Source organism: Meles meles, chromosome 5, assembly GCF_922984935.1.
Source record: "Meles meles chromosome 5, mMelMel3.1 paternal haplotype, whole genome shotgun sequence".
Taxonomy (NCBI): Eukaryota; Metazoa; Chordata; class Mammalia; order Carnivora; family Mustelidae; genus Meles; species Meles meles.
In genome coordinates, this window is record NC_060070.1 from 91,401,296 (window position 1) to 91,417,325 (window position 16,030).

The 16,030-nt window shown below is 51.4% G+C and overlaps 1 protein-coding gene across 2 annotated transcripts; it reads left to right on the plus strand.

Moving 5' to 3' along the window:
* Positions 1–180: 180 nt before the first annotated feature.
* On the plus strand, positions 181–11,915 carry LOC123941412 (kelch domain-containing protein 3). 2 transcript variants are annotated; one of them, XM_046004515.1, is made up of 15 exons: positions 181–343; positions 2,731–2,943; positions 3,122–3,298; positions 3,453–3,568; positions 3,752–3,823; positions 3,951–4,164; positions 4,242–4,328; positions 4,461–4,569; positions 4,695–4,768; positions 9,592–9,739; positions 10,025–10,091; positions 10,164–10,268; positions 10,632–10,706; positions 10,818–10,935; positions 11,377–11,915. In XM_046004515.1, the coding sequence occupies exons 2-15, from the start codon at positions 2,790–2,792 to the stop codon at positions 11,511–11,513; spliced, it is 1,653 nt and encodes a 550-aa protein (XP_045860471.1). In that variant the 5' UTR covers positions 181–343; positions 2,731–2,789; the 3' UTR covers positions 11,514–11,915. The 2 variants fall into 2 exon arrangements, with proteins under 2 accessions (XP_045860471.1, XP_045860470.1); XM_046004514.1 differs by lacking the exons at positions 9,592–9,739; positions 10,025–10,091; positions 10,164–10,268; ... (1 more) ...; positions 10,818–10,935; positions 11,377–11,915 and adding exons at positions 4,887–4,965; positions 6,257–6,876 and having other exon boundaries at positions 192–343.
* The last annotated feature ends 4,115 nt before the right edge of the window (positions 11,916–16,030 follow it).

The window sequence follows — 16,030 nt, forward strand, 5'->3', positions numbered from 1 at the left end:
CGCCCCTTGCTCCGCCTTCGCCATCCCCAGCCCAGACAACAAAGGACTACATTACCCAGTGACCCTCCAGGGGATTTGACACATATAAGTACATGCGCACAATCTCCTTCGGCTCCGCCCACTCCTCGGCCCCTCACGACCCTCCGGAAACCCGTGGACTACAAGTCCCGGTAGGCTTCAGGCACTTAGCTCTGACTGCACGTGCGCACACGGCCGCCCGCCGGAAGGACCGAGTCTGGCTGTGTTTATCTCGTTGGGGACCGAGGTGTCGGTTGGCGCGCAACGGGTTCTAGACGGCAGGCAGCGCGAGGACCCGCGGCCCCGCCCCGGCCCGGCCTGGCAGGTAGCCCGGGATGGGTTAAGAGACAAGGAAAATTGGAGGGGCTGCGGTCGCCCATTCCTGAAGCTGGAGTCGTGGGGGAGGGGCCTGAGAGTAATGAGGTGGGGGTTTGGAGGGATCTAGGGGGATGATGGGAAAGGAGAGTGTTAATGGGGAAAGAAGGGCTGTGGGAGGATGGTGAGGAAACTGATGGAGGAGACCTGGTGGCTGGCGGAGGCACTGAAGGGAATTGGAAGAAAGACTGGGCTATGAGGAGAAGGGGAAGCTGAGGATAATGGAAGAAAAGCGGGGGGAGGGTCTAGTATTCTGGGGGAGGGGAGGTTGGGATGACTGGAAGAAGACAGGGATAGCGTCCTGTAGAATGAGGAATATCCCTGGCCGAAAGGGGTCAGTGAATATTAGCTCTTTCTCCCTTGGTGGCTCAGGGAAAATGGAGGGCTGTCGGGGTGGAGCTTGGTGCGGTGGGAGAGGGAAAAAGGAGAAAACTGCAAAGCTCTCAGGAGATCAAGAAGGGCCAGAAACGGGGAGTGAACATGGCAAGAGACCAGAGAGGGGGGTATGTACGTGAAGAGAATGGAAGAAGCTGGAGAATGCAGCAGTGATGAAAGATCCAGGAGACCCAGAGATAAGCGGGGCCCCTGAGATGGTGGGGGCTTTTCTCCATGAGTTTGAGTTTTCCTTGTGAAGAAGCTACGATTCTGTCCACCTTTGGATGGAATTGCTTCTCTCTTCTCCTGTGAATTCTCTACTTTACCTTGACGTAGCTGAAGGGGAAGTAGAAGCTATGAGGGAAAATGAAAGACTCGAATTCCTAAAACCTTCAACCTTCTATCTCCCGGAAAGCCCAGATCCAAGATCTGTTGGATTGAGGACAGGAATAATGAAGTGAGAGTGGTTTCCTGCTGGGGCTATTTCAGGTTTGGCAGGCTGGCTATTTAAAGCAAGGGATGGGGGGGTTGAGGGAGGTTGAAGGGGGAGGGGGCAGGCAAGCCAGCTGAAAGCTGTGTTTCTTTCAAGGGGCCTCCCTTACTTGCTTTCTCTGTGTCTGAGGTTCTGTCAGGCTCTTTCCTCTGCCAGGGCTTCCTGAACAGGGAGCAGATGATCCACTCAAACACAGCAGGTGCCTGCCAGCGAAGGCAGTACCAGTTGGAGGAGCATTTGTTTGACAGAGCCTTCAAATGTACCCATTATCACTAGGTTGGCAGGTCATGCCTGGGTCTATTTATTGTCCTGCCCAAGGGCATTTTTTGTTTGTTTCCTTTCTGTCTCTCTTTTTTAAAGATTTTATTTATTTATGAGAGAGTGTGTGTGAGCATGAGCTGGGAGAGGGGCAGAGGGAGAGGAAGAAGCAGACTCCCCACTGAGTAGGCAATAGGGAGCCGGCTGTGGGACTCTATCTCAGGACCCAGGTGGATCGTGACCTGAGCCAAAGGCAGACACTTAACTGACTGAGCCACCCAGGCACCCCTCCTTTCTCTTTTCTAATGCAACCCTACCCCATCCCCATTTCAGGGATCCAAGTGGGAAAAGAGCTGCTAAAATAGCTTGTTTATCCTTACAATAGCAGGGGTGGGGAAGCAGCAGGAGGGGAAAACACCTCCTCTTCTCCCCCACCCCTTCAGTCCCCAGCAGACACATACCTTTCTGGCTTAAGTTCCTAGTCTTGGCAGGATACCAGGCACAGCTGTCAAAGGAACTCGGAGTGCCTGTGAGAGGCCCTGGATGACCCTGATGACAACAGCTCAGCTTGGCCGGAGTTCCCTATGAGGGACTAACCATCCCTGGAGGTCCCTGCCCTGGATCAATCCCACCCTGTCCCGGATAGGGGGACTATTTTCACTTAAAGGCCTAAAAGCTTTTCTGCTTTGAAGCACCAATGCCAGCTTTCAGTGGACCGATTGGGGTTGGCTGGGCTATTAATAGTCCTGAGTATTTTGAGATCCCTTTCCCCACCTTAAAGAGCAGAGATTCTTAGAGAGGTGGCAGTAAGCGGAGCAGAACCAGAGAGACAAGAGAATGCACTGCCTTGGGAAGGAGGGTAGGGGGTGGGGGAGTTTGGGGGGCACTTGGAGCTTGTGCCAGGCCAGGGACGCGATGGGGCCTCCATGAGTAAATGAGGATGACTGTGCTGGGCCCTTGATCAGCAGATTCTGAGCTGTCAGTCAGGTCGGGAGTGGCCCCATCCTTCCCTGTTGGAGAACACAGGGCCAGGGCAAACTCCCTGACCTCTGCCGCTCCCCTGTGCCAGGGCCAGCCACCTGAGCTTTGGACGGGTGGTGTGGGAGGGCCATCAGGGTGACACTTGGAGTGAAGGGCTGGTCCTGGGCAGAGTCACGGTGCGCCAGACAAAGGCCCTGCCTGAGGAGCCTGTGGCCCTAACTTGTGTGCAGGTAGCAGAGGCAGCAGGCCGTGCCGGGGGGCCATGTTGCTGTAACCAGTGACCCAGGGGATGTTACGGTGGACGGTGCACCTGGAGGGCGGGCCCCGCAGGGTGAACCATGCTGCAGTGGCTGTTGGGCACCGGGTATACTCCTTCGGGGGTTACTGCTCTGGTGAAGACTATGAAACACTGCGTCAGATTGATGTGCACATTTTCAATGCAGGTAAGCTGATGCTGGGACCATCCCTGGGTACCCACATCAGGGAGGGGAACGGGTCACTGAATCAGGTTTGGTGGTGGTACCCATGGCCAAAGGGGACAAGGGAATGAATATCTGGTTTGGGAAAAGGTGAACAGCCTGGGAGGGAGCTTTCCAGGGCTGAGCAGAACTGTGCCCACAGTGTCCTTGCGTTGGACAAAGCTGCCCCCAGTGAGGCCTGCTGTCCGTGGGCAGGCTCCTGTGGTACCCTACATGCGGTATGGACACTCAACCGTCCTCATCGACGACATGGTCTTCCTTTGGGGCGGGCGGAATGACACCGAAGGAGCCTGCAATGTGCTTTATGCCTTTGATGTCAGTGAGTATGGGTCTCAGAGAGGCTGTGTTTTGCCAAATTATACCTCAGGGAAGTGGGTGGGGACAGACGGGGGCTGGGGCGGTTGGGAATAGTGCACCCCAGAGTCTAGAAGGAGGTGTCAGGTTGCTTACCTGGCCCTTCTCCTCTCTTTCAGATACTCACAAGTGGTCCACCCCCCGAGTGTCGGGAACAGTTCCTGGAGCCCGGGATGGACATTCAGCTTGTGTCCTGGGCAAGACCATGTACATTTTCGGGGGCTATGAGCAGCTGGTACGTCTGGCAGGAAAGTAGAGGTTTAGGGTGGGAATGAGAAGGAGAAAGGGAAATTGAGGGTGGCAGGATAGGAGGCTTTGACTTGTTTGCAGGTTTTGAGGGGGACTGGTGGAGGGGCAGAGAGTGACCACTGATCCCCATTTTTATTCCTTTCTTCGCTTCCTTTCTCTTCCCACTCAGGCGGACTGCTTTTCCAATGACATTCACAAGCTCGATACCAGCACCATGACATGGACCCTTATCTGTACAAAGGTCTGTCCTTTCTTTTTTCTCCCAGATCCTTACCCTCAGTTGAAGAAATCATAGGAAGCTCAGTGAGAGCAGATCCCCTCCTAGGCTCCACGTTGACCCCCTCCCTCTCATCTCTGCTCCTACCCAGGGCAGCCCTGCGCGCTGGAGGGATTTCCATTCAGCCACAATGCTGGGCAGTCACATGTATGTCTTTGGGGGACGTGCAGACCGCTTTGGGCCATTCCATTCCAACAACGAGATTTACTGCAACCGCATCCGTGTCTTTGACACCAGGACTGAGGCCTGGCTGGACTGTCCCCCAACTCCGGTGCTGCCCGAGGGCCGCCGGAGCCACTCAGCCTGTGAGTATCTGTTGGTCTCTGTGGGGTCCCCCTTCCCACCCTCTGTCCTCACACCCCACATTCCTCTCTCCTTCTAGTTGGCTACAATGGGGAGCTGTACATCTTTGGTGGCTATAATGCGAGGCTGAACCGGCACTTCCATGACCTCTGGAAGTTTAACCCTGGTACAGAGCACTGCCTTTAGGGGGAAAATGAGGAACAATTGATGGGGGAGAGGGGAAAATCCTGCGAGAGTCGGGATGGAGAGGATATCTGGACTGGGTAGGTATTCAACCTCCATATCAACTTCTCTTCAGTGTCCTTTACCTGGAAGAAGATTGAACCGAAGGGGAAGGGGCCATGTCCCCGCCGGCGCCAGTGCTGCTGTATCGTTGGTGACAAGATTGTTCTCTTTGGGGGTACCAGGTTAGGAGGAAAGCAGGGAGGCCTCAGGGAAGGGCCCAAGTCTGTGACTGCATGGGAGGCATTTGAGCGACAGGGTCTCATAGATAGTCTTTCTTCCTTTCTTCATTTCTTTTTGATCCCCACAGTCCATCTCCTGAGGAAGGTCTGGGAGATGAATTTGACCTCATAGATCATTCTGACTTACACATTTTGGATTTTAGTAAGTACACGTATTCCCAGAGTGCTGCTGCTTCAGGTCCCTGGCTTTGGGTGGTGACATTAAAGAATGAACCCTTTCCTTGGCTCTGACCATCTCCCCCTCCCTGACTTCTTTAAAGGCCCTAGTCTGAAGACTCTTTGTAAACTGGCTGTGATTCAGTATAACCTGGACCAGTCCTGTTTGCCCCATGACATCAGGTACAGTGAGTGGTTGGAGAGGGGGAGGAGGGCTTGGTTGAAGGAGAGCAGGCAGCACAGGCATGATGTGGTGAGCTTGGCCTCAGCGTGGAGGGGAGAGAGGTTTCTGTTCTGCTGGAGATGTAGTGTACTTGTGGAGAGTGAGAGGGAAGGAGATTGAAAATTATCAGGTGGGTAAATAATAGGGGAAAAAAAAATCAGGTGTTTCTTTTTTTTTTTTTATTTTTATTTTTTTAAAGATTTTATTTATTTGACAGAGAGAGATCACAAGTAGATAGAGAGGCAGGCAGAGAGAGGGAGAGGGAAGCAGGCTCCCTGCTGAGCAGAGAGCCCGATGCGGGACTCGATCCCAGGACCCTGAGATCATGACCTGAGCCGAAGGCAGCGGCTTAACCCACTGAGCCACCCAGGTGCCCAAAATCAGGTGTTTCAAACCAAGCTCAGCAGCATCATTTCTTGAGTCCCGAGCCTATTCGTTTTGTTTTTTTTTTTTAACATGCTGGAGAAAGTTTGATTCAGTCTTCAAAGTTAGCTGCAAAGTACCAACAAGTTTAGGAATCTCTGGATCACATTAGTTCCGGAGTTAAGGGCGGTCCTTCCTAGGTACTTCCCTTTGAATCCCATTCTTAGGTCCAAATCAAGCACCAAAAGTTATTTGGTATATATTGTGTTTTTTCTGGGTCATTCTGGACACTTCCCTCTCCTTGTATCAGTTAAGTTTAAGCTGAGAGGGTGTGTGTTCAGCATTTAGTGACACAGTGTGCAAGGCATAAGGAGGTACTTGGTAAATCTTTGTAGAGTGATAGAATTGTCAAAAAAGAGGGAAGAAGGGATTTGATTTTATATGGTGAGAGGGGCGGGGAAGGCTTCTGGAAGCCCAGGAGAGCTGAGTCAGGCCCTTAAAAGGGATAGGAGTGGAGAGCAAAAACAGGCATTCCTGGTTGGGTCTGAGCAGAGGATGAAAGGTAGGTTGGGAAATTTACTGAGCTGTGTACACAGATGGTTTTTTCCAGGTGTTGGGCACAAACACACAGGTATATAAACATAGATAGGAAGTCTGCATGAACGTGCAGGTGGAGGAGTGGGTGATACTGGATTTGGTGGTGGGTGGGGCCCGATTGTTGAACTTATTAGTAAGGTCCTAAGAAGGGAGGTGGCTGTGGGTGGTTGAGCTTTAGGATGTTGAAGGGACTGATGATGTATGTGTTCATAGCTTTGTTTGAGCAATTCTGGCCTTGGGGGTGGAGGCTCTCCCAGCTGTCCTTTCTGCCTGTCATTGTTGGCCTTCCAGGTGGGAGCTGAATGCCATGACCACCAACAGCAATATCAGTCGCCCCATCGTCTCCTCCCATGGGTAGGAGAAAGTTGCTGCCGCCTCCCTTCCTGAGCCTGCTATTGTCTTCACTGCCCCTTCCCGTCCCTCACCTGCCTGACCCTTTGGACCCTGGACTCTGTATACCTCTGCGTGGAGTTGTTGGACTAGAGGTGTTTCCTGTGCTGTGAACTCAGTGGGGAGCTGTAGGGGGGAGGGCGAGATCCCTACCCCCTTGGGCCGAGGGCCCCTTCCCCTTGGTGCTCTGTCCCATACACCTCCTTCCAACTGCTCCTGGGCCTCTGCTCTGCCCCAGGCCAGCCAGGCTCTGCTGGGAAGCGAAGGAAATGGGGATAAGGGAGAAGCAAGCAGTGTCTGAGCCTCAGGAGCTTCCCCCCCAACCTTGTTTCCACCCCCTCCCCCGCTTGAGCCATGAGCATCCATTGGGAGCTGAGAGGAGTTGCAACTGTTGCCATGAAACCTCCTTCTCCCTGACCTGGGGAGGCGAGGACCAGCAGATAATCCCACCCTTCCCTGAGCTGTTGCTGTTCCCTGACGCTCCCAGCCAGCTCAGATTTTATAAAAATGAATTAAAAATCTCCAAACGTGTGATCTGTTTTGTGAAGTGCGATGGGTGGGGGTGAATGACAAAGGCAAAGGGGCAGGGTGCTGAGGTTCTAGCTTCTCCACCAGGAGCAAAAGGAAACCAAAAACCACCAAGGCCCAGACCCAGTGCCTCTTGAGTGCGGAATCCAGCGCCACGCCACAAAAAGGCTGCAACATTATCTCTAGCGGGCACCCACCCGTCCGCAGGTCCGCCCCTTTCAACGAACGAGTTGCGCAGACTCGGCCTCCGGGTGAGGCCGGAAGAGGTGGGGCGGGAGCCGCTAGGGCGGAAGTAGTCTTGTTCGGAGTCGGAGTGTCCCGCGCGAGCCAATGCCGAGGGAGCGTGCTAGTGTCGCGGCGGCCGCCGGGCCTCCTCGCGGTGGTCGGGGCGGCGGGGAGGACGGCAGGGGCCTGCGGAAGGGTGAGGGCCCGGTGTCGGGCCGAGGGACAGCGGGGCGCGGGGGCCGTGCAGTTACCGTGAGGCTACGAAGTGCTCTGAAGGAGCCGCTGTAGGGAGCGCCGCTGACTCATTGGGCAGTGAGGGGGCGCTTCCTGGGTTAGCAGATCCCGGGCAGTTTCCGAAAAGGAGGATGCGGGTTTTCCGCAGGGAGAAAACGCATGTGTAAAAGTACAGTCAGAAGACTCATGGGTTGCTGGGGAGGGGTCAGTAGGTCAGGGTTCACTAATTTCAAAAACATTTGGTGAACATCCACCCTGTGCACCTGTTCCAAATGCCGTTTTAGCTGCTGTAGTTACATCGGTGAATAAAGCAAACAAACTGTTCTGGGGCGCCTGGTGGGCTCAATGTGTAGAGCAAGATCTTGGAGTTGCCAGTTCAAGCTCCGCATTGGGTATAGAAATTACTTAAAATTTTAAAAAGAAATCCCGTTCTCGGGCGCCTGGGTGGCTCAGTGGGTTAAAGCCTCTGCCTTCGGCTCAGGTCATGATCCCGGGGTCCTGGGATCGAGCCCCGCGTCGGGCTCTCTGCTCCATGGAGAGCCTGCTTCCTCCTCTCTCTCTGCCTGCCTCTCAGCCTACTTGTGATCTCTGTCTGTCAAATAAATAAATAAAATCTTTAAAAAAAAAAAAAAGAAATCCCGTTCTCATGGAACTTACTTTTAGAAAGGGTGACACCCCCCCCCCCCCAAATAAGTAAGTAACATTAAAAGCAACAGAGCACGGGACTGTGTGTGTGGTTTTTTTTTAAATATTTTATTTATTTATTTGACAGAGAAAGAGATCACAAGTAGGCAGAGCAGCAAGCAGAGAGAGAGAGAGAGAGAAGCAGGCTCCCCGCCGAGCAGACAGCCCGATGTGGGGCTTGATCCCAGGACCCTGAGATCACAGCCCCGGGCGGAAGGCAGCGGCCTAACCCACTGAGCCACCCAGGCGCCCCGGGACTGTGTGTTTTTAAGGGTGAATTCTATGATATGTGAAGTATATCTCAGTTTTTAAAAAAGTTTATAAGGGTTTTGGAGATAGAGAAGGTCTCACTGACTAGGGGACGTTTGAGCAACAGTTTGAAGGAGGTAAGGGAGCAAACACTAAATAAATTTGGAGAAATCTCCCAAGCAGAGGCAATATCAAATGCAGAGGAACTGAGGCAGACACATAGACCTTTTTGCTCAGGAACTGCTAGACCAGTGACTGGAGAGGAGTGGCAAAGAGATTACTAGGACATGAGATTAGAGGTCACAGGGGGGCTTTCAAACCATTATAAGGCCTGTAGCTTTTACTCTGATCAAGAGGAACCCGTTAAGGAGTTTTGAGTTCTGGAGTGGTGTGATCCAAAGGGCATATGTGTGGCAAAGAGGTGGGAGTGATAAGATCAGCTTTGCATTTTAGATGCCCCTGTCAAACCTGATATGGAAAACCTAGCTTTGGGAGGAGACAGAGGTTGGGAGACCAATTAGAAGATGAGAGCACTGGGGCGCCTGGGTGGCTCAGTGGGTTAAGCCGCTGCCTTCAGCTCAGGTCATGATCTCAGGATCCTGGGATCGAGTCCCGCATCGGGATCTCTGCTCAGCGGAGAGCCTGCTTCCCTTCCTCTCTCTCTGCCTGCCTCTCTTGTGATTTCTCTCTGTCAAATAAATAAATAAAAATCTTTAAAAAAAAAAAGAAGAAGATGAGAGCACTAGCCAAGGTAAGAGCTGCTGAGAATATGAAGCCAAGCGCTGGCAGTGGTCACTGAGCAAAAGAGACATGCCCTGTGGGGAAGCCTGTGGAGGCATGATTCAAAAGAGATGAAAAAGGGACGCCTGGGTGGCTCAGTGGGTTAAGCCGCTGCCTTCGGCTCAGGTCATGATCTCAGGGTCCTGGGATTGAGTCCCGCATCGGGCTCTCTGCTCAGCGGCGAGCCTGCTTCCCTCTCTTTCTCTCTGCCTGCCTCTCTGTCTACTTGTGATCTCTCTCTGTCAAATAAATAAATAAAATCTTAAAAAAAAAAAAATGAAAAAGAAGGGACTGTGGCTTGACCCACCTCCGACCTTACAGTTCTTAGCTAGGTGAGGCCCCAGGTGGTTGGAGTGTTTGGGAAGTTAGGTGTTGAGGTAGCACCATTACAACCTGTGCTGCTTGGAGCCTGCCTGTAGTGATTGGTCTGATGGGGATATTGGAAAGGGTTAGTTACCTAAAGAAAGAGGGTGGGATGAGGTCTCTGCAGCTGGGAGAGGCTGTGCTGAGTCATGTCCTCACCCCTCCTTCCACAGACACATCTAACATGTCCTTTGAAGAGCTGTTGGAATTGCAGAGCCAAGTGGGGACTGAGACATACAAACAGTTGGCAGCTGGAAACAGTTCTAAGAAGCAAGGTTCTAGACCACGTGTCCAAAATGCGTGTGTTGCAGATAAGCACAGGTGAGGAGCAAGGCCTGCTGCAGGAACTGGAGGATACCTGGGTCCTTAAGTAGGTGTCTGAATTCTTAGGTGGGAGGCCTTTGATCATGATTGGAAATGCTGGGGAGCCTTGTGACTCTTGATCGCAGGGTTGTGAGTTCGAGCCCCACATTGGGTGTGGAGATTCCCCCTGCTCACGCACATTCTCTTTCTCTGTCTCTTTCTCAAAAAATAAAAAAATAAGAAAAAAATCTTAAAAAAAAAAAAGACTGGAGACCCTAGACATGTCCTTTAATTTCTCCGTAGGCCTCTGGAAATGTCAGCCAAGGTCCGGGTGCCATTTTTGCGTCAAGTTGTTCCCATCAGTAAGAAGGTGAGGAGGAGGCAGGAAGAAGTGTCTCAGGAGAGAGTGAACAGTTCTTTTATACTCTTGTTTTCTTCAAAGGTAGCCCGGGATCCCCGCTTTGACGATCTTTCAGGGGAATATAATCCTGAGGTGTTTGACAAAACCTATGAATTCCTGAATGACATCCGAGCCAAAGAGAAAGAGGTTTGGAACATGATACTGGCTCATGGGGATTCCGAAGGGTAGGAAACTAAGGGACAGGTTAGAGAGTCAGGCAGACGGGAACAGGGAGCATAGGGGTGGGAAGACTTATTTCTCCTTAACTGATTAACTTTCCCTAATTTGCTTCCTGTTTTCAAATCCTGGCTCATTAGTTGACTAGCTGTGTGACCATTGGCAGGTTCCTTAACTTCACAGTTTTCTAATCATAAGAAGAGGTAATAATAATGCATATCTCAGTGTGTCGTTTGCATTAGCATATGTGAACCTCTCAGAATAATGCTTGGCACAGAATTTCAGTTGACACGTACAGACTGCTAACAGTCGTGTTCCTTTTGCCCTGTGGAGCTGGTGAAAAAGCAGTTGAAGAAGCACCGTTCTGGGCAGGAGCAGGAGAAACTGCAGCAGCTGCTTCAGCGGATGGTGAGTGGCTCAGAACTGCAGGTGGGCGGCGAGAGCAGCTCGAGGCAGTGGGGGGGTGGCTCCCAGGCCCTCCTGCCCACCCATCTCACCCACCTCCACTTCGCTTCTCAGGAGCAGCAAGAACGGGCACAGCAGGAACGCAAGCGGCAACAGGAGCTGCGCCTGGCCCTGAAGCAGGAGCAGAGGGCTCGGGCCCAGCAGGGCCAGCGGCCATACTTCCTGAAGAAATGTGAGTGGAGCACAGCTATCTCAGGCTGGTTGCAAGGATGGGCTTGGGCGACCATAGAGGCAGCATGCTGTGTTGGAGGTCTGTGAGCTCCCTGAGGGAGGCCAGAAGGCAGGATGCCATGGGAAGTTGGAGGAAAGTAGAGATGGTAGGCAGGAGTTATTTGTAACTATTCTCGTATCCCTAAGTATAGATTACGAGCGAGGAAGGTTGCCTTTATCTCTCTCCTGCCTCCCCTCCATATGCTGGGCCGGGCAGAGAAGGAACTCACAGTTGGTATAATAGATAAAGCAGAGGATCCTAGAAAAAGTCCATGTGCTGCACACGCCAGTGAACTCTAAGCAAGTCATGCATGCCAGCATAGTGGTTGAGAGATACAGACCTGGGGAAGGGGAAGGGTGCCGCCTCCTTTGCTTACCAGCCTTCTTTCTCCCTGTCCTCTAGCTGAGCAGCGCCAGTTGGTCCTAGCTGAGAAGTTCAAGGAGCTGAAACGCAGCAAAAAACTAGAGAGTTTTTTGAGTCGAAAGAGGCGCCGAAACGCAGGCAAGGACCGGAGACATCTCCCCTTGAGCAAAGAGTAATAAGGAACTATCCTGAGCTCTGCCACTGTGAGCCCAATGAGAAATGGATCTGTGGGGACAGACTTGGGCTTGGCCTCTTCTGGTTCTTTTCCATCCAAGGGCAAGAATCTTAGCCCTTGAGCTAGGTTGGCTCAAAGACAACTAGAGGGCTCTTGGACTGCTCCAGGGTTGGACAAGAAGAAGAGCAACTCAGCCTTGTGCTATGCCACACTTCCTCTGCTTGGATCTGGTTCCTCATGTCCTCATGTCCTCCCATCCTTGCTTTAGACCAATTATTGTGGTATAGAAGAGAATGGGCCAGTGAGTGATCTTAAGGCTGGTGAAGGCCATGAAGTCTGTGGATGGCTCCTAGAGCTGGCACTTTATTTAAGAGCCAATTCATAAACATTCCTGTCACTCTTGTTTTTTTTCTGCTTTTTTGGTGGGGTCTGTGAGTGGCCTAGAACAGTTGTCTCAGTGGGCCACTAGTGCGGCTGGCAGCGAACGCAAGGCTCCCACAAAGAAGGGAGTCAGACCAGAGACCCCTCCTACTTAAACCTCAAAAAACAGCCATTGAAAGAGCGAACCACTCCCACAACTCACCTTCTTAGCTTTGGTTTTGGATACAAGGAGAGGTAGGGAGTGAGCACAAAGTTTCCCCAGTAATGTGTAACCACAGCTGGCTCTCAGTACTGTTTGGGTCTAGAGTTCAGACTACCTGTGTAGACTGGAAAATCCTCAAGCTAATAGTTCAGTTTGAAGTGGTCTCAGGTTGGTAGTGTTCCCAGGCACCTGGCAGAAGCAAGTATAATCTTCTCTTGAGGTTTGTACTTTAAACCCAAACCTCAGGGAATTTCTTCAGATAAAATTTGAAGAAATGTGTGCTTTCAGTGAAAATACAAAGCCACACAAGGAAAGAAATCACCATGACTAAGAGTCATTAGAAAAAATACACAACAGAATCACACCAGCAAAAACCTGTTAGAAATATGAAATACAAAACAGGAGGGCTTGGCTCAGGATGTTAAACGTCCAACTCTTGCTTTCGGCTCAGGTTGTGATCTCAGGGTTGTGGGATCGAACCCTGTGTCCTGCTCCTCGTTCAGCAGGGAGTCTGCTGGAGAATCTCTCCCTCTCCCTCTGCCCCATCTCTCTTTCTCTATAAAATAAGTAAATTTTTAAAAGTACAAAATACAAAATATCTTGCTCATATTTAAAGAGAAAGTATGACTAAAGAAATGAACATTTAAAAGGACCAAATTGGTTTGATAAAAAAGTAAAGCTTTTAAAAATTAACAGTATACCATTTGCAGTTAGAAACCTTATGGTTAAACAACAGATGAGACATACCTAAAAGAAGAATGAACTGGAAGTAGATCCGAAGGTACACAGATGGAACACAGGGATGTAGAGAAATGGAAACTCAGGAAAAGAGGTGAAAAAACATGGAGAAAACAAAACATGGGAGATAGATTGATGTGATCCATACAGTCAGAATTCCAGAGGAGAGAATATTTTAAAGACGCTGGGAATTTTGTAGGATTGAAATTCATAAACCCTAAGCCTCAGAAAGCCCAGTTACTTCTAACTGGGCTTGATGGTGGGCTCGGTCGGTAGAGCGTGTGACTCTTGATCTCAGGGTCATGAACTTGAGCCCCACATTGGGCACAGAGAAATCATAAGAAATTAAAGGATGTTTGAAAGACATCTAAAAAGCAGCTATCAGGAAAAGGAAGAGAGAATTGGAAGCTAGGACATCTAAGGTTTGAGGCTTCTCGAATGGGGGAAAAGATGTAGCTGATGACTGAAATGTGAGATGAGCATACGGTGTTTGTCTCCTGGTAACTGTAAGCTGAGGAGCGAAGCTACCAGGATAGTTTGCCTTGCCCAGAGGGATCCAGTGCTACAGGGTCCCTGATGTCACATGTGCCAATCCTCCATTAGAGCCAAAGAGCAGATTCTGGCTGATAAAAGCAGAAAAAGACTATTGAACTCTTGGGCTCACATAAACACTAAGGCTTGAGAAAAGTTAGAAAACAAGAGCAACGGTGGTTGGCAGATAAGTCTGAGCCATTAACACCTTAAATCCTACCTGGGAACCAGAGTGTGCTGAAGGTGTCCTGGCTGCCACCAGAGGTAGTTCGCTTTCCTTCCTGCTTTGCTGTTGATTGAGAAATTCCTGGCAGAGGCATTGATTAGCTAAGCCTTGGTTATAGGACTACAAGGAGATAGCTGGGAAAGCCAAGTATCTGGTCTTCTATGTGGTGGGAGGTGGGCTCTGTCTCCTTTCGTGATTTGTGTGGAGTTTCCAAGCATGAGAAGGGGCTTCCGGTGAACAGTGGTCAAACCACACTGCACGTCCAGCCGGGGCCGGATTGCCGCCCACCTGGCCAGACCTTCAGATGCTGCTTTTCCCTTTCATCAGGGACCCACAGGAGACATCAGAGCTTGGAGCTTCAGCTTCTGGTTAGTTGATCTGCTTGTTTTTTTATTTTTGTTGGCAACATATTGAGACATAATTCAGTTTACCGATTTAAACTGTATAATTCAGTGATTTTTAGTTTATTCACAGAGTTGTGCAACCACAATTTTGTAACATTTTTGACACCCTGAGAAGAAACCCCAATAGCTTCTAGCAGACACCCCCCCATTTTCTTCTTTAAAGATATTTATTTGGGGGCGCCTGGGTGGTTCAGTGGGTTAAAGCCTCTGCCTTCCGCTCGGGTCATGATTCCAGGGTCCTGGGATCGAGCCCTGCATCCGGCTCTTTGCTCAGCGGGAGCCTGCTTCCTCCTCTCTCTGCCTGCCTCTCTGCCTACTTGTGATCTCTGTCTGTCAAATAAATAAATAAAATCTTAAAAAAATGTATTTATTTGATGGAGAGAGACAGCAAGAGAGGGAACACAAGGACGGGGAGAGAAAGAGGGAGAAGCAGTCTTCCCCACCGATGCAGGGGTCCCGATCCCAGGACCCTGGGACCATGACCTGAGCCGAAGGCAAATGCTTAACAACTGAGCCACCCAGGCACCCCTCCCCATTTCTTCCCAATCTCCCTAGCTCTAGGCAGCCACTAAACCACTTTGTCTCTAGATTTGCCTATTTTGAAACATCTCGTGTGAGTGGGATCAATATTGCTCATGTACAGCCAGCTGTCTGGGGTATAAGGAACTGAGGCTCTGAGGAGGGTCTTACAAGGGGGACAGGGGAGCAAACGTCTGTGTCAGACAGGAAGCCTGTACCCTGTATGGATGGCAAGTCCTTAAGGGCAGGGAAGGAGGCTCGTCTTCACTGGTGCTTGTGGGGGGGCAGTCAGGACTGTTCACGCCGGGGCACTGGGTTTGGACAAATCAGGCCACAGTGGAGGTGTGTGCTGAAGACAGTGGGCAGCACCGGAGCTGGATTGCAGGCGGAAACATGCAGGCTGTTGGGCCCAAGTCTTCCCATACAAATGTGCAAGAGACTTATCATTGCAGATAAACAGGTAGGCAGGCACTCTGTAAGCCTGAGGGCCAGGGAGGCTGAATGGGATGAATGAAGGGCTGAGCCTACAGCTTGACCCATGTGGCCCATGCAGGAGATAATCCCATCCTGTCCCCTGGATGTGGTGCATTTTGATATGGTTATTGGAGCCTGGAGCCTCTCTGGGTTTCTGATGGAGAAGGATGGCTCAGAAAGAGCATGAGAACACAGAAAAGGGCAAAAAGTTCTGGCTTCTGAGAGCAAGTTCAAGAAGAAGGACATGGCCTGGGCCAATTAAAGACCTAGGCCATGATGTCTGGCACAAAGGTTGGAGAGGCGCCCAAGCGACAGCTGTAACAAGCCCCATGTGCCCTGGGGCCCAGTGCAGCCCTGGTCTGCTGCCAGTCTTCAGTGTCATGGACTAGCATGGGCAGACAAGATGGTTCTGCTCTGAGAACAGCCCTCAGCACCAGGGGCCACTAAACTGCAAAGTAAAGCAAGTACGGGCCCTCTGTGGCTACCCTGTTTGCCCTCTGTTTTGTTGTCTTGCCCTGGGCGTCAGGACTCTCCCAAGCCCTGGCCTTTCTCCCTTACATATTCTATTCCAAATCTCAGTCTTGGGTGGCACCCAGTTCCCTCTCTCTGGCCCTCCGGGCCCTCTCTTACCACATGGCTCCCTCTCTCCTCCCCTGCCCTTTTCCTCTGTAGCCTTCTCTTGGATCTTGGGATTCCGAATGCCTGGGTCACTCCTTCCTGACTCCTGTAATGGGCCCTGCCAAGATGCAGAGCTCCACCCCTGGCACCGGGTCCCCTCGCCCACCCTGCCCTGCCTCCATATGGGCAGGGCCAGAGGAGTCCAGCAGCAGCAGCACACAGGATCCGGGACAGTGGCCCGCCTCCGGTGCTAGCGGGGGTCTGGCTTTGGCAAGTGCAGCTCTGCATGAGCAGAAGAGGGGGCAGCAAGGAGGGGCTTCAGGGAGCTGCAGTTCCTTCTAGGTCTGCTTCCAACCCAGATCCTAAAGCTTTCAGATGAACATACCTTCAGGCTCCTGGGTGCCCGCAGTGGCCCAAGGGTCCTT